This window comes from Pezoporus occidentalis, unplaced genomic scaffold (genome assembly GCF_034315485.1).
Source record: "Pezoporus occidentalis ecotype Australia unplaced genomic scaffold, CSIRO_AGI_Poc_V1 ctg12, whole genome shotgun sequence".
NCBI lineage: Eukaryota > Metazoa > Chordata > Aves > Psittaciformes > Psittacidae > Pezoporus > Pezoporus occidentalis.
The window spans coordinates 8,305,478-8,330,206 of NW_026912994.1; the positions used below are offsets into that span (position 1 = coordinate 8,305,478).

Consider the following 24,729-nt stretch of genomic DNA (forward strand, 5'->3'; position numbering starts at 1 on the left):
TGAAGATGTGCTCATCTTGCATCTGTACTCAGATCTGCAGAGATGCTCCTCCAAAAAGAGGAGGGAGTCAAGTCTGCCTCTGCACTCCTAGTCATTAACCTGCTTTTTTTCATATGCTTCCCCCCATTATAATAGGTGCTTTTCTCACAGATGTTTGTTCAAACCAGAATACTGAGGCACTTGAACATTAACACCTAAGCTGCATATGGAAGACTGCATGCTCCCTGCCATTGTTAAACCATTACACAAGAATAATTTTTAAATGCCTAAGTGCAAGTGCATAGTCAAGTCTTACATGACCTCCAGCTTCAAACATCCAGTTACTTCCCTACAGCCGTGCTTCAGAAAGATTTAAAAGCACATTATACTGAAAAAAAGTCTTGGTCTTTAATTACCTAATATGTAAAGGCTTGGAATATATCAACTTCAACACAGCCTTCAGTTATCTCCGCTACACTGCACAGCTAGCAGGCAGCCACAAATACCCTCCTTACCAAAGTTCTCTGTGTTTGATGTACCTGATGTGCAAGTACTCATTTAGATTAGAAGCCAAAGCTCCATTTACTCTGCTCACAGGAAGCCCTCAAGTCCAAAGGAAGCATTTCTTTGGGCCATCTTTTACTCTCTCTAGTCAACCCACCTGATATTGATGTCCACTGATGTTCACTGAAGCAGACCTGGAAGTCATTCAAGGGCTCTCCAATCATATTGCCCCATTTAGAAGGTTATACTTAGGCACTTCCATGATATGAGGTGGAGGCAACAGGGTTCCAGTCCAGTGGAGCAGTTTTATTGTCTTCCTTGTACAAGTCAGAACGCTTGTTGCCCACTGTTATGAAGTAGCCAAGGTAGCTGCCTTGTTTATCACGTTTTCAGCTGCAAATAGAAAGTTAAACTGAAATAGATCACAAGTACAGAACACTGAAGAGATTCAATATCAATCCATAAAGCAGCAAGCACCTTTTTCCAAGTAAATCCACCTCAGTGGTGGAGTTTTATCAGTTGAAAAAAAAAAACCTGAGAACAGCACATGGACTATAAGAGACCAATAGGAGACTATTCTCTGAGTAGAAATTAAATCTGCCCTTTCAAATACTGTCAGGTACCTTAACACTAAAGAGATCAATGATCAAGGCATGCAAGTTTCTTGAGCAATACAGCTGTGCTGCTCATTTGCTGAGTTCATTATTCATACAGCAAGGAAAGTTTAGCTCTGTCAGGCACATTTTACAATCAGCCTCAGAGGAGCTTGACCTAGATAAGCTTGTCATGTGAATTCAGCTGTTGTTTATCCTTTAGGTTAATTAAGGACTTAACCTTTAGGTCTCAACTAAAACCAAACCTAAGTGAGTTAGTTGTCTTCCTCTAGGAGACATGGATTTACTGTATGCACAATATGCACTCAGTTTTCTATAGACATGGAAGCTCAAGAGGAAACACTGTTACACTATAACACTTTGCTAGACATAGCTTCAAGCGCCCATTAGGTGCTTAGGCTTTAGGCACAGATGATAGAGGTCAAGTGACAAGTTCTCCCAGCCTCTGCTTCAAAACTGTATTGTCAAGTTGGCTTTGTAATAACAATAAATTACAGTGTTCAAAGAGAAGTATCTCCAGAATTGGTTACCATTCTTTCTGCCCATACAAGATAACATTAACAAAGAAGGAATTTAACTTGACAAGAATGAAGATTACAGCACCTTTTATTTAGTACAGTTTCCCCAATTCAATGCGTTGCCTGACAAGTTGAACTAGTTATGGAAGACAATGAGTTTGCAATAAGTCCCTGTGAAACCTCAAGCCAACAGAGGTTCTGGTATCTAACACATCTCTTTCTTCAAAGTTCAGAAGTGGAATGCACAAGAGCAATCTAGTACATGTCAAAAAATGTTTTTCAAACTCAAATTGCAATACTAAGTACTGAAACAGTATTCACTCCTCATTCACCTCAAGAAGAAACTATTTGTTAATTTAGCGCTGCAGTGTACTTTACTGAACAACCACACAGCATATTCCTTTCACCAAGTAACTGTGTTCCAAGCACCCAGGTTAAGCAAAATTCACCCTACTCCTTCAAAACAGAAGATAACCATAATTCATTGATAGACTCCACAAGAGACAGTTACTTTCCACAGTGATAGAAGTGGGCTTTTTTGGCAACTGTACTTAAACTGAATCAGAAAGCTCAGTTTAGTCAGCTGACAGGAAGACCCAAGTACTGACTTTTCCATTTCTAGGCTGGGTTTTGTTGATCAATGTCATGACCAGCAAAACTCGGCATGCATCCCCATGTGCTAGGTTGCTGTGCATCAGAAACCATACATATAAAATTAACAGTGATAACAGATATGGCAACTGCTTAACTTCATTTGCTTTTTGACACCATAACTCACTAGCCAGCTAATCATTGAGAGGTAGCATGTACGCCTCACTTATTCCAAGACATGACTGTGTGATGTGACCCATTCTTACTCAATGTTTTTGTCTTCAGCAAGACAGGAGACAGATGCAGATATTCCCACTTTTCAACATTATCACAAGTACTCCATATAAACAAAAATGATGAAATCTACACTTTGATTTTCACTATTCCAGTACTGGGGAGGGGAGGATGATAGATGTAGCACGAGTGTAACTGAGTTTAGCCACAATATATGGGAGAAACCCAGGACAGCATTTGAAGGAGATGGTAACAATATTATTCCTTTTGTAGAAATGCTTATAGCAATTTTCTCACCCCATATCATTAGTTTAAGGATAAGAAGACAGACCAAAAGGGAATGCATCTAGCCAATATTTAAATGATTTTTTTTTTGCATTGCCTAAATCAGTCTGAATTGAGTTCATAGGCTTGATTCATGAATGCTGTATTGACTAAACAGAACATGGAAGAAACTTTGTTTTGAGTTGACTCTCAACTGTCAGTTGCTGTTTCTTACATGGAGCATAGGGAAAAAGCCAGCAGATTTCAGTGTAAGAAGTATAAGTAACAACTAACAGAAGATGGAGACAAACCCTTTATCGGACATCAATCTAGCTTTTCTGCAGCTTGCAACATCAAGGAGGGCAGCAACAGGGGGAAAAAAAAGTGCTTGAACCTGAACACCTGTGCTTGTTAAGGCTAGTAGAGGTTCAAGATAAACATTCAGAGAAACATTAACAAACTAGGAAGAAATATAAAAGTACTTTGTATAACCAAGCAGAAGGACTGTAAGTCTGAAATTATGTCTAGTTTTGAAAGACACTGGGAAGACAAATCCTGTTCAGTTTCAGTAGGCATAGGTTTTGTTGGGTACCAGAAATGATTTCAAAGTTCTGTTTTCACATTTTTAAGGTGTGATATGCAAAGCAAAAGATAAGGGAGTCAATACAGACTTCCTTTCATGAATCCAGCCCTATATCCTTAGTGGTATCTTATCCATGACACCTGCAGATAGACATTTACAGTTCCCAAGCATCACAGTAAGCAACATCTTTCTTTAAAGCTTTTCTTGTTCTTGCCACTTTTCTTGCCATTCTTGTCTTTGTTTTCTGACATTTTCTTTGCTCTGATTTCTCTCATTAAATCAAAGAATACCTAGGAGGGAAAAATAAAGATTAAAACAAGATCTGTCACCAGAAAACAGAGGAAACCCACTGCATTCAGCATCAAATACACATGCAGCACCACATTGCACCTAATACAGCAGAAGTGAGTCTAGACATAGATCCCAGTGACAAACTCAACATCAGAATTACGCAGCGTGTCAAATAGTGGCAAGAAGCACAATCTTACCTGGCTATCAAGTCATTCAACAGCCCTGTTTTAACAGCTTTTTATTAATTATCATTCTGAGTTCATGAGAATGTTTATCTGTGTATAGCAAACTCTTCCAGATAAATAACTCTTGTAAACTATTCAAAGAAGTATAGAGAGTCCAGTCCTTTTCACACAGTTACATTCTTCTCAGCAGTAATCTGCCTAGTTATAATAGAAAAGCTGTAGCATTCAAGTCAAGAGACACAAAAAGAAAAAAAAAAAACAAACACAAAACCTCAAGACTATGTTATAAGAAAGATCCAGCAAACGTCATTACTCTGGTGTTTACCCTAAAGTTTTAACTGATTTCACCCCGTGCAACTGATGCCTCGGTACATACAACCTCAGATGCAGCAGATGTTTTACTGTAGAGAGGTATTGGAAAATTATTTTTAGAATTACTGAACAAGAGATTAGTGTCAACTATACAGTTATGCTTTTCTGGTTTTAATGGAGAACTACATAAGTTATGTACTCAGAAGACCATGCTACTAATCAGAAACAGAATAGCTGATCATTCAAAACCCTCAAGTGTTTCTTTTAATTCTATTACAGTGTCAATGCACAATCACCACAATGGCCAATAACTTGTCTTAACACACACAAAGCAGTGCTTATGTAGAGAATAACCAGTATGTCACATGAACTAGTTAGATAAAACCTGAGCAAGCCTAGAGCACCACAGTAGTATACTCGCAGCGAGATTGCTATTAAACTCAACTGATCAGAAAACTAGTCAAAGTATAAAGCAGGCTAGGCAGTTGCTAGTCATGAGACAGCTTACCAACAAAAGTAAGTCTAGGTGTTCATGTTTTATTACACCACCCAGTTTATGCATGCGACAGCGACTTACAAGTCAGAATGGTCCTTTACTAAGTTGAAATCATGCTATGTCCCTTATAAGCAAAAGATCTCAACTCGGGAGTTTCATATACTCAGTTTAACAAATGAGAGAAATAAGTAACATGCACAAACAGCATTTCCATTAGTAAACCAATATAGACTAGAAGAACAGGAAACTGTCTAGAAGAGTTCGAGTACAGCTAAATGTGTATGTTCTCTATCAAAGAGAAAACTGCTCAATTTTAAATCTTTAAACAAATACAGGTTACCAAGCCACACCTTTGGAGTCCTTAGGGGGCCCAGGAGTAATTTCAGATCTTCATTGGATTGGTGAAATAAAAAGGCACCCTCTTAAAAAAATATCTCCACTACACACAGAATGAAGGGAAGGCTTAAAACTGTTTTTCTCTCTACTACTGGGCAAACGCTCCGTAGTCATAATTCATCTCTTTCAGAATAACCCACCACAACTGTTTATGCAAGAAACCAGCAGCAGAAACATAACTGTCCTGGACCAGCATGGACAAGTCAAAACATACCAGGGGCACAGCAAAAAGTTCTTTCTGCAATTCAAAATAGTCTTCGCAGGAAACAAGAATGAAATCTCTAACATTAGCCACACTACACAGTTTTTAGGGAAGGGGAACAATTCATAAGTATCTATAGCTTGCCGTTTATTGCTGTTATAATAATTGGACACAACTTATAAATAAAGCATACTTCAGAGAATCCTTAAACTAAATGGAAAGCTATTGGTTCAGGTACAAGCAGTTAAAACAAGACAATAACATTAACATGCAACATGTCTCTGGTTCCTCTAAGCTAGGTATTTGCTTAAGTGTACACATTCCAGTAAGCTAATTCATTTTTTACAATCTAGGCTTTCAGAAGCCCAACTGTGGGTTTGCTTTTATCCCAGAAAAAGTCAAGAATTAGTCACTCAGCTACTAAACAACAGTAACAATCTAATTGAGCAGATGTTGTCTTACCTTATCTACATTCGCTCTAGTTTTGGCAGAGGTTTCTACATACTGCACACCCCACTCTTCTGCCTTACTTCTAGCCTCTTCTACAGGCACTTGTCTGCGCTCTTCCAAGTCAGATTTGTTTCCTACTACCAGTAAAGGGATTTTATCCTCTTCAGCCTTCACACGCAGGATCTGTTCCCTAATGCATCAAGTATTCAAAATAACAATATCTGTGTCAGTAGTAGCAACAAAACCACACCATTATCAGGAATGGATAAAGTGGTCTGCACGTTACTAGTGTTTACAAGAGTACATAACTGTATATCTACCAACAGTTGAACACACACTTTAAAATTATTCTAACACATTATGCTAATAAAAGCCTCACACTTCCAGGAAAACAGCTTTACCAATTACTAACTCATCTCTAATAAGATTATCATGACAGAAAAGCAACTCACAAGAGGAGTTCCTATCTGAAGAAGAATACAAGTGCCACATTTGCCAAGTTTCACCATGGCATTCAGTCACCATCTTAGATGTCCCAGTCTGTATCCCACTTCAGTACAGACCTGGGCAACATCAAGGATTTGCCAAGGCAGTAGATTGGGAACAGCATAAGTAGCTAGCAGATATAACTCTTAATGGCTACCTAAACTTTACACAAAAGGAGTTACTAACTAGTGCTGAACTAAAATGCTAGCAACCTTCCTCCTTCAAAGACTCCAAGAAAATATTTGAACCATCAGCATTAACCTCTGTCGTTCTATCATATCATCTAGGACCTATTGTATCATCTATTGATACCATATCATCAATATCATATTGATGATGATGAAATGATCAATCTAGCACAATATCATCAATATCATATTGTCTAGGACCTATCAGTGTCCAGGAAAGGAGACATGTCAGTCTCAACATCAGTGCTATTACTGGAGTGAAACAGGTTGAAACTAGACTGACACATGTTGCTGTCCATCTAGGATACTGGAATAACTGTACCAGTCTAGTTATTTTTAGATTGCTTCATTTTGTTATGAGCAAGAGCCAAACTAGGCATGACCCTAGTGCTACACCCCCTCATCCCAGAGTTACCAGACTACTTCAAATGCCTGCACTTTCCATCCACAAAGTAACTGAATGTATATAGAGTACATGAGAATCTAAAATAGGGTTAACACTGAAGCAGAAAATCTGCTGTTGCATTCAACTGTACCTTCACACATTTTCAGATTAGAGGCACCAAAAGCACACTGAATATATAGCATGAGAGCTAGGGATTAAAGACAAGCCCATAGTTCATTCGGTATTCAACTTCTTCTAATTTAAGAAGTCTAGAAGTTAGAGAATCAATAATGCCAATAGCCCATGATGCTGGTGACTCATACTACCCATTCCCTCCACTTTCTTGGGGAAGGGTTTTCCAAGGAGCTTTCAGGTCCTTCTTGCTCATCTTCAGGGCTAGCATTGCCTTTTTCACTGTTTTGTTGTGCTGGAATCATAAACCAACACACAGTTAACCTAGTCACAGAAGTCTGACAAAAAAAACACAAACTGCCAAGATAAACACTCCTACTCCTTTTCATCCAAAGCCTTAAGCCTTGGGTTTAACCTTCTATTTTGCTTAAGCACAAAAAGCTAAAACCAACGCTGGCTACTTCCAAGTGTCTTTATGTTTTGTTTTCTTTTCTAATTGCATCTTTTTTCTCCATCTTATGCCAGCATCAGTCCAAATACTCAGTTTGCAACCCCACAACAGTTCAACTGCTTAAGTCCTTTCAGTACTCCAGTTAGAGCAAACTAAGCAGAACAGGTCTGCAACATAAGGCAGACTGATACAGAGCTTTTTTCTGGCAAACGCAGGGAACTCCTAACACTTCCCTATTTTTTGGCAAGTTTTACATCAAGTTTACAGCTGTCCTACGGAATCTGTGGATTACCTTCTACACTGAGGCAAGAACTATTATCAAATAAGAGTTAGAACACTTGCCCTGAAGAACCTGGCTACATGAATTCCAAGACCAGAATAATGGTATAACCCCCTTGTTTTTCTTTTATGATACACAAGCAATTTCTGTGCTCAATCTGGTGATTTCCACATTCGACTTGCTAATCCCAAGAACAAAAATGGAAGTGTTTATTACTACTGTGTGTCTTTCTAGGAACGCATCTGCCTACAATAGTACCACTTGGCTGCCAACCCTTGCTTGGCACCAATCCATACCTGAGAGTACAGGCTAATCCTTCCTTTCCTTAGAGCACCTGCTTCTAGCAGTAAGCAATAGTGTCTGAAACCTGGCAAAAGTCAAGCTTAATTCCAGAAGCACTGCTCTAAGATAATTAAATTTCACATCCATGAAGACTGAAAATTGGCTTGAACACACATGTTTTAGGAGTCCAAGAGTCTATTACTTGCCTGAAGTTGCTGCTGATGTAATGTACTCACATAAGTTGCAGGCATGAAGACAACTAAAGCCAGAGGCTGGATACCAGGATTTACATTACCAGTTACTGAGAGCAAAATGGCTGGATTGCCACTTCTATTAACCAAATGGTAGCAGACAAAAGGATGAAGAGTTGTAGCTTTTAAAAAGAGTTGTCCAAGCAATATAGGAACCAGATAATCCTCACTGCATGGGACAGAAACTACTTACCGAAATTCTGCTGTTGCTGTGAAAGATTCATGCTCTGTTATTGAGAAGACTAGAAGAAACCCTTCCCCACTGCGGAAATAGTTGTCTCTGATAGCAGCATAATCCTCCTGTCCTGCTGTATCCAGAATGTCTATCTGAACTTCCTCACCGTCGAGAACTACTTTCTTTCTGTAGCTGTCAGCCTTGGTAGGTTCATAGTCTTCTACAAACTGAATATGATAAGTGATTAGTGTTTAAAATTACTCTCGAATGATCTCAGTATTTGTTCATATCTACTCTCTTTCACTGGAGCATCATTTAAATTCCCCAAAACCTCAATTCAGCCAGCTACTAAGTTCCACCACTTTTAAGTTTTCCTGTAAAAAGCAAATTATTTAAGGACTTAATACATCAAAGAGCTAGTCTGCCTAGTCAAGAGAAACTGTTGCTACATGAAATGATGGTCAGCAATTTCAGCTCAATTTAAGAGCTGAAGACAGTATAAGCTACCAGCAATCTGATGGCATTATCTAGATCTCCCACTTCAAGAAAAGACATTCAAGTGTACTTCAAGTACAGGTATCTATACTATGTCCAACACAGCACAAGCAATCCAGAAGGTTCTTCAATTGCGTGGAAAGCAACCTCCTCCTGCAAGTGAGAGAAGAGCTGACAAGGAAAGGTGCCATGCTTGACCTCATGCTCACCAGCACCAAGGTCTGGCATCAAGAATCACAGAAAGGGCTTCTATATATGTCACTAACAAAAGACAGACTAGGGGTAATGTGGGCACTCTTCGGAAGGAAACAGGAGACCTGGCTACCCTGGATTTGGAGAAAGCAGAGGTTCTCAATGACTTTGCCTCAGTCTTCACTGGCAAATGCTCTTACCACGCCACTCAAGCCTTGGAAAGCAGATGCAGGGACTCTGAGAATGAAGACCTTAGGTCCACTGTAGGAGAGGATCAGGCTCAATATCATCTTAGGAACCTGAATGTGCACAAGTCCATGGGACCTGATAAAATCCATCCGTGGGTCCCGCAGGACCTGGCAAATGAAGTTGCTAAGCCACTGTCTATTATATTTGAAAAATCATAGCAGTCGGGTGAAGTTCCCAACAACTGGAAAAAGGGAAATATAACCCCCATTTTCAAGAAGGGGAAAATGGAAGATCCAGGGAACTACAGACCAGTCAGTCTCACCTCTGTGCCTTGCAAAATCTTGGAGTAGATTCTCCTAGAAACCATGCTAAGGCACATGAAAAACAACAAGGTGGTTGGTGACAGCCAGCATGGCTTCACTAAGGGCAAATCATGCCTGATGAGTTTGCTGGCCATCTATGATGGGGCTACAGAACTGATAAATAGGGGCAAAGCAGTTGATGTCATCTACTTGGACGTGTGCAAGGCATTCAACACTATCCCACATGACATCTTTGTCTCCCAACTGGAGAAATATCAATTTGATGGATGAACCACTCAGTGGATAAAGAATCGGCTGGATAGCCACACACCAAGTGTTGCAGTCAACAGCCCAATGTCCAACTGGAGACGAGTAATGAGTGGTGTCCCTCAGGGGTCAGTGCTGGGACCCATCCTGTTCAAAATCTTCACTGGCAAAATGGACAGTGGGATTGAGTGTACCCTCAGCAAGTTTGCCAATGACACCAAGCTGTGTGGTTCATTTGACACGCTGGAGACAAGGGATGCCATCCAGAAGGGCCTTGACACGCTTGAGAGGTGGGCTGATGCCAACCTCATTAAGTTCAACCAAGCCAAGTGCAAAGTCCTGCACCTGGATCGGGGCAATCCCAGGCACAGCTACAGGTTGGGCAGAGAAGAGATTCAGAGCAGCCCTGCAGAGAAGGACTTGGGGGTGTTGGTCAACAAGAACCTGAACATGAGCCGGCTTCAGTGTGCACTCGCAGCCCAGAAAGCCAACCATATCCTGGGCTGCATCAGAAGAAGCATGACCAGCAAGTTGAAGAAGGTGATCCTGCCCCTCTAACTCTGTTATTGTGAGACCCCAACTTGGAGTATTGTGTGCAGTTCTGGTGTCCTCAACATAAAAAGGACATGGAACTGTTGGAGCAAGTCCACAGGAGGGCCACAAGGATGATCAAGGAGGCTGAAGCACCTTCTGTGTGAAGGCAGGCTGAGAAAATTGGGGCTGTTCAGCCTGGAGAAGAGAAGGCTGCATGGAAACCTCATAACAGCCTTCCAGCATCTGAAGGGGGCCTACAAGGATGCTGGAGAGGGACTCTTCGTTAGGGACTGTGGTGATGGGATTAAACTCAAACAGGGGAAGTTCAGGTTAGATATAAGGAAGAAGATCCTTACTGTGAGGGTGGTGAGGCACTGGAACAGGTTGCCCAGGGAAGTTGTGAATGCTCCATCCCTAGAAGTGTTAAAAGCCAGGTTTTACAGAGCCTTGGTTGACATGGTCTAGTGTGAGGTGTCTCTGCCCATGGCAGGGGGCGTGGAACTAGATGATCTGAAGGTCCTTTCCAACCCAAGCCATTCTATGATCTGAAGCTTCAACAGATACAGATGACAGCATCCAGCTGCTGAACATGAAAAACTGCTCCATAATTAGACAGGCATGTACTTTAGTCTGTTTAGTATTGATCAGACCCACAAAGCCCCTGCCAGCTTCACTTTCACTTCTGATCTGACAGCAGATGTCCAACATAGGCTCCTTCCCTAATTCCTTTCTCTCGGCATCAAAGTACAACAAAAGGCTGTGGCATGAGCCTGATTAAGCTGGCCTTCACTAATGACTATGTCATCTGTTCAGATACATTACTACAGCATGTGTGGACAGCTTATAGATAAATACTAACTTCTGAATTACAAGATACAGACAGTACTAGTCTGGATTGTCTGATTTAGCTTCCTTTGTAGCAGTAGGAAAGCATTCATGCTATGAATATGCCTACATCATCTGGCTCTGAATGAGGTAGAATGCTTACTTCTGACTTCACCCTTAGCTGGCCTAAAAGAAACTGCAACAAAAGTAGAGTTGAATGCCAACTGCTAACGGCCTCCATACACTCAAAGAAGAACATGCACATTATGCATGTGTTTTGAAGACTGTACTTTCACCAATAAGAATCAATTTTGCCACCCTTAGTCAAAGAGGTTCCCAGAAAACACCCTTCCCAGATTCCTACATTCCTCTCCTGCCAGGCAGGTCATCAGGACTTTTTGCTATTTAGCTTCCCTGTCCCACTAAAAAGTTTATGAAGTTGTACCTACTGGTACTTTAGAGTAGCTGAACTCAAAGCTACTTACCTCATCATACATAAATTGAAGAGTGAGTGCAGATTTGCCCACGCCTCCACTGCCAACCATAATTACTTTATGGAGGGCCAAGGAACTCTGGTTCTTGCTCTTGCTGGCAGCCATTGTCCTGCTTGCCACAGATGAAGTGCCAGGGAACAAATTAAATCTGCAGACAGAAGAAATAGTCACCATTCATGACACTGGTGACATCATGGCAGCATGAACGTAAAGCATCTTACTAGTGTTGAAAGATCAGGTTAAAACCCTGCCCAGCAAGTCTGAAAAATTGGTCACTTCAATGCACTGGCAAGCATTTTAGCCTGGAGAAGAGAAAGCTGCGTGGAGACCTCACAGCAGCCTTCCACTATCTGAAGTGGGCCTACAAGGATGCTGGAGAGAGACTCTTCATTAGGGATTGCAGTGATAGGACAAGGGGTAATGGGTTAAAACTTAAGCAGGGGAAGTTTAGTTTAGACATACGGAAGAAGTTCTTTACTATGAGGGTGGTAAGGCACTGGAACGGGTTTGCCCAAGGAGGCTGTGAATGCCCCATCCCTGGCTGTGTTCAAGGCCAAGGTGGACAGAGCCTTGGATGGCATGGTTTAGGTGTGAGGTGTCCCTACCCATGGCAGGGGGGTTGGAACTAGATGATCTGAAGGTCCTTTCCAACCCTAACTCTTCTATGATTGTATGATTCTAAATCATGTCACTGATGTCTCAAGTATCCGTGGGACAAGGTATTAGAACAAATAGCTTCTATTTATGACAATAATACCATTAATAGAAGTGCCAAAAGTTTCTCAAAGCAGCTACTAGCTGAGCAAGGTATTCTTACTTGTAAACCCATACTACATGACTGCTATCTAGAGTTTACAAAGGGGAGGAAAAAGAAGAAAAAAACAAAAACCAAAAACAACAAAAAAAAAAAAAACACAACAAACAACACACTGTCAAACACAAAATTAAGTGGTTCTTATTGTTCTTATAAGGCTTTACACATCTTTAAAATATTTAATGTTGGTGCAGCTTAGTTTCAACCTGGAAGCAGAGCTATACCTTAGGTCTGCTTATAGGTAGAAAGCTACTTTTGATATCTTCTCTACATGGGCTAAGAAAAAAGCAGAGACAGACAGTAAATTCTGGTAGGAACAAGTTGCAAAAGCTTCCAGAAGAAAGTCTTATGACATGGCACTAGCAATTATTTTATACTCTCTGCCTTTTGATGCTGCAAATCTAATTTGCTTTGGGGAGTGGGGGGAAATCCTGCTTTACTGAAGAAATTCTTAATCCCTACTCTCCTGATGTTACAAAGCCATGAAAGAGTAAGCTTCAATAAACAAGAACTAGCTAATAAGCCTTTGTTTGTGTGTTATGCAAACAGTAATTAAGCGCTGAAGACATCTTAAAAATAATACACGGGGGACAAAACCAGAAGAAGTGACCAATACAAAAAGATTGTATCACTTGTCAGGATTCCCACACACAAAAAAAACATAGATGGGTATTCCAGCAATATGATGGCCTTAAGGGCGATGCTAGGATAGCAACACTTTCATCCCCACAGCAGGACAACCAAGGGCCCCAGCTGTTTCTATCTTGGCAGAGTATTGTAAGAACAGCAGACCATTCAGGAAATACCACTATCAGAATACTATCGGAAGAGGCTGTACCACCCTTGACTTATAGCAGCAACCATTATTCCAGAAGTACAGAAGTAAGAGGCCTATAGGGAGCCTCAAATTTTCCAGGACATGATTACTTCAGAATGACAGTAGCATTGCCACACCACATCACCACATTCTACTGGATAGAAATACAAGACCTACAGTAGAAGTTCGAGTAGTATACTGGAAAAAACTTCAGGATGGCTGCCTACCCTAAATAAAATTAACTAGAGAGTAAAGAATTCACAACCTACAAACACACCATACTTAGCCTGGAAGGGACCTTTGGATGCTGTCCAGTCCAAACCTCTCCCTTAAAGCAGTTTTCCCCAAGCAGTCCAGTTTGTGTGTCTTGTGTTTTGAGGTTGACAATTCCATGACCAATCTAGGCAACCTGCCTTGGGGTACACTGATGGTTAAGATCCTTCCCCCATGTCATGACTTGATGCTCTCAAAAGCAACAAATCAAAACCTACATTCTCTTTTGTTCTTGTACATAGTAGTCAACATGTCAACAATCAAGAAGTGCCCTCAGGACAGCATTTTCAAACATCTAAGCAGTAGTATTTTTCCATGCAGAGTTCTTTTTACTCACACCTGTTTGCTACACACGTTTAGTACAGCAATGCAAATTAATCATCTTTAAGTGTTCATTCTGGGATAAACATGGGTAAGTAAACACAGATATTTTCCTCTGGTAATCTTCCATATCATGCTATACATCAGCTGCTTCATCCAGGACACTTCTTTGTGCAAAAATTGGATGTGACAACTCCTGCTTCGCAAAGATTTTCCCCGTACAGCACAAACACATTTGTGCTGGGGACAGTGAACTCTGCTATTACCCAAGGGATTCCTAACCAGAAGAGGACTGCAAGCTTGATTTATAGGTATTAGTCACCAGGGAGGCAGGGGACAAGAGGGGACTACAGAGCTCCCCACCAGCAGAATGTGGAACAACTAGGAGAAAACACAACAGGTAGTATCTGAACTCCAGAAGTTGTTGCTGAAGGCTTTCTTTGCTTATGGTCCATGTGTTCAGATGTACACATGTCCACAGATTGACTGAACAAATGAGATTTTTTGAGTTTGGGGGACTTTTAAGTGTTCCAGTAATAGCACTGCTTGTCCTTAATGATTTTTAGATAATATTATTTTCTCTTAGTTTAGGAGTAGTCTGGCTTTGACAGTAGTAGATAAGATGCTTTCTGGAGAGGCCAAATGACCCTTAGAAACTCTTCAGTGTAATCGTGACTGGCTTTAACTTTTTGAGTATTCCTTTAAGAAGCATCCTAAGGTTGAGGGAACTGCTGTGTTATCTAACACAAAGCTTTCAAGTTAAACATATTTCTGGCAACACAAGCTTAGTGCTTCTGCCTATTAAGGTGCTCTAAGTACACTGCGTCATGCAACTGCATGTAATAAGATGTTTACTAACAACCAAGAGAGGAGACAGCAACTTTTTTCCTCTTGTCAATACATGTAACACATTTTTACTTCATCATATTAAAGGAATAGCTGCCTCTTAGGTAAAATACTGACCAGTGTGATTTAAAACAAGCTCATCATAGAGGTGTGTGGAAAGAATACCTAAATACTTCCTTCTCTATCCCACCTCAACACTGGCCAGTAGAAACTACAAGCTCCACCTTACAGTATTACCTGACTCATAACAAAGCATAATATTAAGCAAACCTCATCCAATACCATAAAGATTTACAGTTTGATTGCATCTAAAGCTAGCCCAGCTCTTAACGGCCAAGGTACTTGACCCTCACTGAGGAGCTGCTACAAACGCCACTTGAACCTTTTGGAGTATCAACACTACATGAACCCTCTGAATGCAGGAACCTGCTTATAATACAGCCCTTACCTAGTATGCCTTTATTGAAATCGTAGAAGCTTCACACAAGGCATCTCTTCTTCAGTGGAAACAGAAGGAGTATGGCCCCCTCCAGCCCCAGAATACCCAGGCAGTCGAGAACAAGACAAGGCTGAAACAGTGTGGCACAGGTAGTATCAGTTCAGAAGTACCAGTGTTTATAAAACAGGCCAACCACTGGTTAGAAAGGGGCATGGTGAGATTTTAATAGGAATGCTCTAATAAAACCAGCAAGAGGAGTTATTGGAGCCAACTCTGTTTACTTGTATTCCCACTTCTGCAGCTCAAGAAACAATTTACACACCATGGTTCAAAGCTCACATCTAGGAGTTCCCTGAGGTTAAAAAAAAAAAATAATTAACACAAGCTCTCTGCTCAGTCATTTCTAGGTTGGCAAAGATGAATTTCATCCCATTTTGTAGATTAAGCATCCCTGAGGCAGTCAAGACAGACATTAACTCATCTGTTTCTTACAGAATATGAAGTCTTGGGAAATCCGACCACCTCTCAAAAAAAACAGCAGTGTCTAGAAGAACCTGTGATGACTGCAGTTGCTTTTAAAACATTATTCAATTTCCTTCAGTTTGAGAGTGTAAATTTAAGGCCAAGAGTCTTAATACATCTGCTGAAGAGCCCACCCTCAATAAGCATCCAGAAAAGTCACCTAATTCTGTGGTATGTATTCCTTCCTCTTCCATATTGCTCTTTACTAGCTGGAAAATAAACTGTGCCCAGGCAACATGATTTACCCTCCTCCAACACGGTAAGAAGCAATCCAGTCAGTTTAATTTTAATCTGTCATTTTACCCTTAAAATTGAATGACACCACATTGAACTTTGTGTAGCAAGTGTCAAACTGGAGGGGGGAAAAAAAGGCAAAACAAAAAAAACCAAAAACAAAAGAACCACAAAAAAAAACAAAGAAAACCCTTCTGAAAATTTTTTTTTTCAGGGATTTCTTCTGGTTACAGACAATCCTGAGTAAAAACAAATAAAAAATACACACACAAAAAAAACACAAAACAGAAAAAAATAAAAAAAAAACACAAAAAAACAACACACAACCAAAACCTAAAAAGCCCTCAAGTGCTTTCAACACCCTCCAGGTTAAAGCATAAACTTATTCAGGCAGTCTTTCATCTTTAAGAAGGTAGAAGCAATTACCTGCTTCATCTGCTTTAAAAGGTAAAGCCATTGACTTAACTTTGCATTTGTTTTAGAATAGGTTAAACAAAGACATATGCACAATAGAAGCTTTGTGGTGCTAGTGAAAGATGCTCCTCAGACCAAGAGATAAAGGTTACATGAGAAGACAGGCTGGCCACATGAAGCACAGCAAGATTTACAAATCAAACCACAGTAGTTACTAAAAAACTGTTTTGATTTAGACTTCTGAAGATCTGTACTTGGCCAGAGGACTAATCAAACCATGCCACCCTTAGTATAAGGAATCTAACCCTATGCTTTTACCAACTATTTCAGCCTTCCCTTGCCTTACCTGTTTAGAGTACAACTTCTCCAGGTTAACTAAGGCCTCCTGCTGTAGTAAAACCTGAAGTGTTGTGTCATTCTTGGCTGGTCCCCCAAACCTGAACACTTCAAGGTAGTTTACAAATACCTTCATAAACATCAAACTTAAGCATCAGTTTGCTATTTTCCCACCCACTCCTCAGCCTAAACAGTTAAACTGTTCAGAACAGTTAACAAAGAGGACTGGTTTACCTAATGCCAAGATTCAGAGCCTATTCCTGAATAACTAATGTATTTCAAACCAGACTGCACTTTCACGTCCTTTTTTACTTCACCTGCATTAAGACTCCACAGTTGTACAGTCACTTAAAGGAAAAAGTACTTGTCACTTCACAAGAAAGGAACCCATTTTCCTACAGACCATGCAAATACATTGAAGAAAAAAAAAAAAACACAAAACAGTAGACTTCACTAAGTCTACCTGTTTTCCAGTAAATATTCTTTTACTATAATAAAAAAGTACTCTAATTGGAGCTTTAATTGAAATTGCTTCTAGTTCTTCCAATTTAGTTGGAGATTTAAAACTGAAAGAAAGCTCTAAGCTCAAAATTGCCAAGATCAGCCCTTGTTCTCTTGCTGCGCAGCTGATATCTTTGGGCATTTACTTTCATTGCTATCCTGCCACTGAAAGCAGCCATTCTTTGGATTTTTAAACAGGATTCTAGAAACCCTTAGCCCAATAGCTTGACAGAGGAGCTTTGTTAAACCCTTCAGATACCTACTTTTAAGGGAAAAACTGGGTATTCAACCTATTAAAAGACTTAAATGATGTAATCAAAAGCAAGCACAGAAAGGACAAGGTTTTGCAACAGTATTTTTGTGACCCTCATTTATCAGAGCATGAATTAGAGGCTTTGAGGTGTTTGGTTGTGATATGCCCACAAGAATGCAGGGTCAGAAATTCCCTGGATCACAAAACTAATTAACAATCTCACTGAGCTATGAACCGTAAGAGCTCCTCAGTTGTTCTGAGGCTAACCAGAAAATATTTAAGTACTGAAATTCCATTAGCTTTCAATGGACTGTAAATGCTCCAACTGGTAATTCAACTACTTTAAAAGTTCATTTGAGATTAAGTAGCATATTTAATGCTACTAAAAATTTTAGGATATGCTGGCTAAAAATAAAAATGCTACTTTATCTTCTTTTGCTGTGCCAATACCTTATTTCTTGGCACTTCTCCTGATTTTTGTTTTCAAGCTGAAAAGAGATTGTGTTTGGCAGAAATTCCTGCCTGGGATATCCTTGTATCCTTCCCCATGTACTGCTGAGTGTTTCTACCTTCCCAGTTGTGGTAATAGATTTTTCCCTGGCCATGCTTAATCGGATCAAGGAATTTATTCAGCTCAAGATGTCCGGCAGAACAAGTTGGAACAGCAGTTTCACAGCCCCATTTATATTACCAAATATAAATATTTCTAAAACATTTCTAAATATATCTATATACTATCACCATGCTCTCTCCTTCAGTTCCCTCTTTCTTGCCCCCAGCTGTTCAATCCCATGTCCTCCCACAAGACAGCCACTCAGTATGGGTGACTGGGTCTGCCATTCATACCAGCAAGGCCACATGCCTCAGTGCCAGTGTCAAGGGAAGGGAAGGAAAACACTTTGTACAACTGAGGCCAAAGAAGGTAGAACTACAGCAGCCAAATGGTACTTATATTACTACAAAAGTGGGCAATTCCCTTATCCTGTTCATACTATACTCCTTAGACAAGTGTGCTGGTGCAGCTGACACCTTGCTGAAGTGTCCAAGCTGAGCACCAGAATGAAACCCAAGCCTGAGATTTGCTTTTGGTAATCCAGCATTTTCTCTCTCCACTGCAGACTTACAGCTGGCAAAGGTAAGGGCACTGGACAGGAAACTAGAAATGTATTTGGAAAACTTTATTTTTTTAACATCAGGAGAAAAAGAAAGAATTTAGGTGAAGTAACTACTTTACTCTGTACACATGAAGGGTATACTCTTTATAGACTAGATCCTTGTTGGAAGAAGTGGTAACAGCCATACCCCTAAATGTTACAGGAAAAACTGCAGATTTAATATATTATTTACTTGATACACTGATGGCTACAAATTTACATTACACTAGGTTCAACTAATTAGAATTAGTTACTAATCCCACCAAAAAAAACAGAATTGTATGTACATTGAAACACATCAGCTGTCACAGCTACTATCTAGCAGCAGCTATACATATACTGCTAGTTAATAGATGCAAGAAGCAAGCCCAAGGCAGACTGAAGGCATTGCAGTGGTTTAAGGTTAAACCAGAACCTAAAGCTAGACCATGATTGTTCCCCATGTCCCACAAGGCTGGGGGAAGGATTTGTACAGCTTGAACAGTTTTAATTCAGGAATTGTATTTCATTAAATCCAATTACTGTTAGCTTGCAGAAGAAAGCCTGTATGATGAACCTGAACTGCAGGAGAGTCCCTAAGATTTGCTTATCTGGGGCATAACATATGCAGTATAAAAGCAGTATTTTTAATTTACTTGTGATCAGGAATCCTCCCTACATGCTTTCCATGCTGGGACCCAGAGATCACAGTAAATATTTTACACTGTCAATGGCATCAGACATCTGGCTACTGGATGCCAGCCAGTCAAGAATGTCTACTACTTAACCTAAGCCTTCACACTGTATCTGACTTTTCAGTACTCCACATATTTACATGCAAAATCATCTTCAGCTCTCCACTTAAGAATGGTTTAATACAATCAAGTGATCTTCAGAAGAATGGACTTGCCATACCAGACTTCCAGTATTTTTCTGGCACATGCCGTTATGTAGAGTAAGATGAACAATGGGAGACTCCCAGATGTATTGCTACTTTAAGGACAAAAATTACCCTAGCAACCTACAGAGCCCAGCACACTGTTCTTCACAACAGGTTCTAGACAGCCTTATAAGGTGGGATTGTCTAAGTCTATCTTCAGATCTGGCTCACCAGACTAGTGATCTATTTTAACTACAAAAGACTTGTATATACTCAGCATATTCCTCCTCACCATCCTTGCCAAGCACAGCCCAACTTTGCTTATGAGTTTTCAGAGAGATCCATCATTATAGCTTAGAAACTGAATCTAAGAGCAGCAGGTATTTACTTACTAGATAAAATTCTCAAACATATTCACTCTCACATCACTCAGTAGGGGACCATTTTAGACTATTCATTAATGGTCTAAAATGTAGACAAGTAGACAGACAATATCTTACATGTCAGCAGTAATTTCAAGGTAATAACCTTGCTTAGAACAATCTTAATGTCCAAGGAAAACTGGAGCTAAACCCTATTCAAGTCTGCTGCAAGGTTCCATATTTTAATGCAACCAGCAAAGGTTTAGTGACAGGAAGGACTCAGTTGGGTCAATCTGAGCATCAGAAGAGTAGCAGTTTAAAGCAACCCTTTAAACTAAAGCCAGATCTTATACTGAACTGAAATGCAGTTAAATGTACACATATAACTGTTCCTAAGGGACATAAACAGCTGGGGGTTTTGAGAAATCCCTTAGAATGGAAGAAAAATATCTGAGTAATTGTTTATCAGTAACTGAGTAAAGAGAAAGGTCTACCCTTAAACAGTACTTTAAGGCACTTTAGCACCTAAAAAAAGAAAGTCACTTATATTTATATTTAACTAAAGGTTGCAAAGGTCATGATACAAAGTTAATACTCTTAACACACAGGTAACAACTGTATCAAGAGATTTATCACTGCATGTAGGCATCCCAACACAGTACTGTTTTGCAATACTACAGTCACATGCAATCTATAAAGCCTTGCAAGTCATCTTAACTGGAGCTTGAATACAGACACTAGATTGCAAGCTTTATTTCTGCAGCTTCATTTTGGTCTTAGGATATCTTCACACAGATGTATGTAAAACATGCATTTCATTGTAATTATTCAGTTTTTGTCACAGGCATCTCCATTTCCTAGCCCAATAAAGCAGTGCACGGTTTTCCCCTTAGTCTTTAGAAATACAAAGACCAACCAACCAACCAAGAGAAGAATTATGGAAGGCAGCATTAAAGATACTATTAACATAAGAGGACAGAGTTACACAAAAGCCTTCCCAATTTACTACCAAGCTAAGACACCAAGATGATTCCTGCTTAAAGAAACCACACAGCTCATCTCAAAATTGAACTCAGTAAGAAGAAATGCAGCTACCTGGCTGTGCAGTAATGCATTTACACAACTGCAGTCTGCTAGTCACGCATGTAAGTGGTTCTAAGTGGACAGATGACAATAATCCATGTATGTTTGCAGTATGTATACTGAATGCATACAAAACATTGGAAATACCTGCAAGTACAGCAGCTAGCAGTTGTCCCCACTGCTGTTCCACTTTATCTACTGAACCATAAAATTCACGAGGTCATCTCCTCTAGATTAGGCATGAATATAGAATACAGAGTGCTGCACCCCTACAGTCATCAGGTGAGTCATCTCTACCCAGACTTCCTCATAGAGAATGGATGTAAACTGGCAGTTTTCCCAACACGATTCTTTATAGACCCTAATGGGGATCATAAAAAAAAAACAACACACCAAACCCAGAGACGATGCAATGGTTGGAAGACTGCCAATACCACAGCATGCATCAACTGTCTAGGGAAAGTAACATAACTTAGTTTGTATTCATGCTACTACAATGTCAGAGAACACAACTCTTTACCAATGTACAGAGAGACCTAACATGGCACTGCACCTCTGTGCCTTCTGGAAATCATCACTATTTGGAAATTTGAATTTTTGTCCTAGATGCAGCATCAGCTCCAATGACACTAACAAACACATGAATAAGAGACAACAGCAACAAGGCAGAGATATTCAGAATTACTCCTCACGGTAAGTACTCTAGCAGTCTGGTTCCCCACAACATCACCAATGAGAACAGATATCCTTTTAGACAGTAAGGAACTTGCACAACAGCATCTTTGAGGATTAAGAGGCTACCACATTTGAGAACCTCTGTAAAACAACTTAAAGCATTGTTTATAGAACACTCTGCCTTTTAGAGCTGGGTCACTCCATTACTTCTGGACTCTGAATTAATCAAAGCATCCTTTTAAATCCAGAGAAGCTGTGCAGCCAGTGGGACCACATTTAGTTTTCTTACCTGTTCTGGGCCTTAAAGGATTTTGAAATTGTTTTCTACAGATGGTGTGCAACTTGAACAGCATGGTAGAACTGCTGTCTAATGTTGTATCATTCTGCTTGCTTCACTGGGAGCAACACATTAGCTCTGCCACATCACTGTGGAACCCTGTCACACAGGTATCTGTCCCATATCAACAGTGAGCTAGATAAGAACAAAATATGCTACTTCCCTTCCTTAACTAGTACCATCACTTTACCAGAAGAAACAGCAGATGCACCAGGCTCACAAGCATTCCACCCTCCCCCTTCAATGGGGGAACGAAGCACCACCCTCAAGTGAAGTTTGTCCTGAGAACTGAGGTACCTCTGAGTAAGTCCCAGTCCACCACAGTCCCCCTAAACTCTAGCACAGAAGGGTTTGTATTTAAATAAAGGTAGTTACAGGTGAATGCAGTATAGTTATTAGAATTGCCTCACTGTTTCACAGATAACAAACAGAAGCATCAGTTTTAGATAGATTTTTATGGGAAGAAAATAAAAATCCACCATCCCATTTTCCATATTATTCAATGCAATGCAGAGCAACTAGCAGGTTGTATACAGCATCAAACAGAATATATACTCTTTATTCCAACTAGAATGTTCCAACTAGTGTTACCTGAAGTGGAATTCATAAGATTCTAGTACCATTGCAACTAAAACCATGTCTGTAGGGAGATACCTATCCAGGCCTCTCCAAGTACTTTTAGAAAGCCTCTAGGTCTTGTTTGAATGCCTAAAGACACATCACAGAGACTATAGAAGAGAAGGATCTACTGTATTGCTCTTATCCTAGCTTGCTAGGAAACCTGACAGAAATCTTCAACAAGCACAAAGACTCTGTTAATAGTAATAATTAGTATTACTATGCTAAGAGTTTGTCACTGTGGTGGTAACTGCCTAGTTGCTTAACTACTTCAGGTACATTATGACATCATTTCTCACACTAGTCAATTAGGCTCATACAAGAAAAATAACATTCAGGCAACAGTTGTACTACAGTCTCACTCCCATTGACTTACAAAGCGTATTTCAAATTGTGCTTCCTTTGAAAGCTCATCCATGCAGAACTATGATCATCTTTGATGCACAGTATACATCAAGTCCACCAAACCACTGCTAAGAAACAGTGACATGCTTCAGATGGGTAATCTAATAACAGGTTTTAATCAGATCTTTGGGAGTACAAAACACAACAGGTAAGTCAAATCTCAGCTTACGCAATGTCCTAAATGGCACATTAAGTTCAAAATAACTTGAGATTCCAATCCCACATCAGCGCAAGGTTACAACACTGTTTCAGTGGATAATCCGCAGCTGTATAATCCACAAAGAAGTTGCCTCTAACACTGATGGAGCAAATTCAAGCAAACACTAATTCAGCCATAAGCATGTTACAGAGTTGCAGGGTTTAACTATTTAACTCTTTGGCTCTCATGAAATGCTACCCACCGAGTTTCCTCCATTCTTCCCCCAATCCTTGAGCTGTCAGAGCTAGCCCATCAGTCTTGCAAATGGCAGAAGGCACTGCAGACAGGCCATGAGCTGCTGCCACTACCCCCAGAAGACTGATCTCACCAGATCATGCCATCTTCAGTTTCCCCGGTGAGCTGGACACCTTGGGTAAATCAGAATTCCAAACACTAGTCTGGCTTAGGTAGAACCAGCAGAAGCAACTGTCTCTGCCCATACAATTACATTTTTTGCTTCTAAACTGAGGTTAGTGCCTTATGCTTACATCTCAATCTAGGGAAGTGTAAGCCACTGATGTGCTCACATTCGACGAGGGAAGCAAGTAATAAGCCACTACTCCAAATTTATTCATAACCATGGAGCCCCACCTCCCCAGGAACACTGCAGAGTTGTCTTCTTGTAGCCTCTGAAAGTACTTCCCCTATTTCAGGCACCTGACTGAAGGGTTCACAGATGTATACCAGAGTCACTAAGCTCCCTCAATCAGGCACACCAAACAAGCACCAAGTACTGAACCTTTTCCCCATCTTTCAATCAATCCATTTGCATCACACAAAGCAACAATAATTACTAATTACCTATAATTCAGCTGCTCCCTCAAGTTGCCTTTAAACAGATTTCTTCAGTTTCCTAGTCAGGAAGAGTGAATACCAGAACAAGGTATTCCACACATACAAGCAGCTACCTTTCTACTGGTCTAAGAAAGAATGTTTTCAATAACAGAAAGGCATGTAATTTTCTACTCTCCTGTATTCATATACATTAGATCAAAGCCAAAAAGCAGTATTTCTATCTTTAAATGGAAACTGCATTACTACACGAGTACAGGGGTCACATGCAATTTCAGTATCCCTACTCTAAGTGTAAAGTTAGTAAAACTAAAAAGCTGTGGAGAGTTTCCTTTTTGGAGAAGTGTTACCCTTGGTCTCCCCTGTGAAGAATGCTCTGCCTACCACTATAAAAACATTCACAGCCAAGCATGTGCTCTCCAACAACAGAGCGTTCAAAGTGCTGCACAGGGAAGAGTAGGACAATTCATCATGTTTGTTAACTCTGGGTTTGGGTGGCAGACTTAGAGTCACTTGACTTCAACACAAAGAAATTAGGACACATTTAGCCCAGGACACTTCCCTTTATGACCTAAAAAGTAGCAGGTCACACAAAAATACAGAGCTAATGCAGAACATAAACTTAACACTTATCCTTGTGTGCTCTAAGACATTTCCTTTCTCCACAGAGCACATTACCAGAATAAAAAAACTACTATTCTGATACACAGCCAGCTCATCTCAGCTCTTCTGCCTTTCCTGGGATATAATCACAACAGGGTGCTTCTGTAGACTAATGCATGCGGCACAGGGAACAAATGGCAGATGCTGGAGTCTGTGTGTAGCTGCAAAGTTCATCACCTCACTGTGATAGCTCTCATTGTCCTAAAGAGCCTGTAGCCATCTACTGTAGCATCCAATTAGACAGGCCAGAAAGGCAAGGCAGGAC

General features: G+C 40.3%; 1 protein-coding gene across 1 annotated transcript in view; it reads right to left on the bottom strand.

The window, feature by feature from the left end:
- Nucleotides 1-1,685: 1,685 nt before the first annotated feature.
- The window catches only part of RALB (RAS like proto-oncogene B), a 51,780-nt gene continuing 28,736 nt past the window's right edge, over nucleotides 1,686-24,729 (bottom strand). Inside the window, exons 2-5 of the mRNA XM_062607138.1 lie at nucleotides 11,539-11,695; nucleotides 8,268-8,476; nucleotides 5,632-5,809; nucleotides 1,686-3,577 (exon numbers count right to left, since the gene is read on the bottom strand). Of these exons, the coding sequence (XP_062463122.1) occupies nucleotides 3,458-3,577; nucleotides 5,632-5,809; nucleotides 8,268-8,476; nucleotides 11,539-11,652 (621 nt within the window). The 5' untranslated portion in view covers nucleotides 11,653-11,695 and the 3' untranslated portion in view covers nucleotides 1,686-3,457. The remainder of the gene's footprint in view (nucleotides 3,578-5,631; nucleotides 5,810-8,267; nucleotides 8,477-11,538; nucleotides 11,696-24,729) is intronic.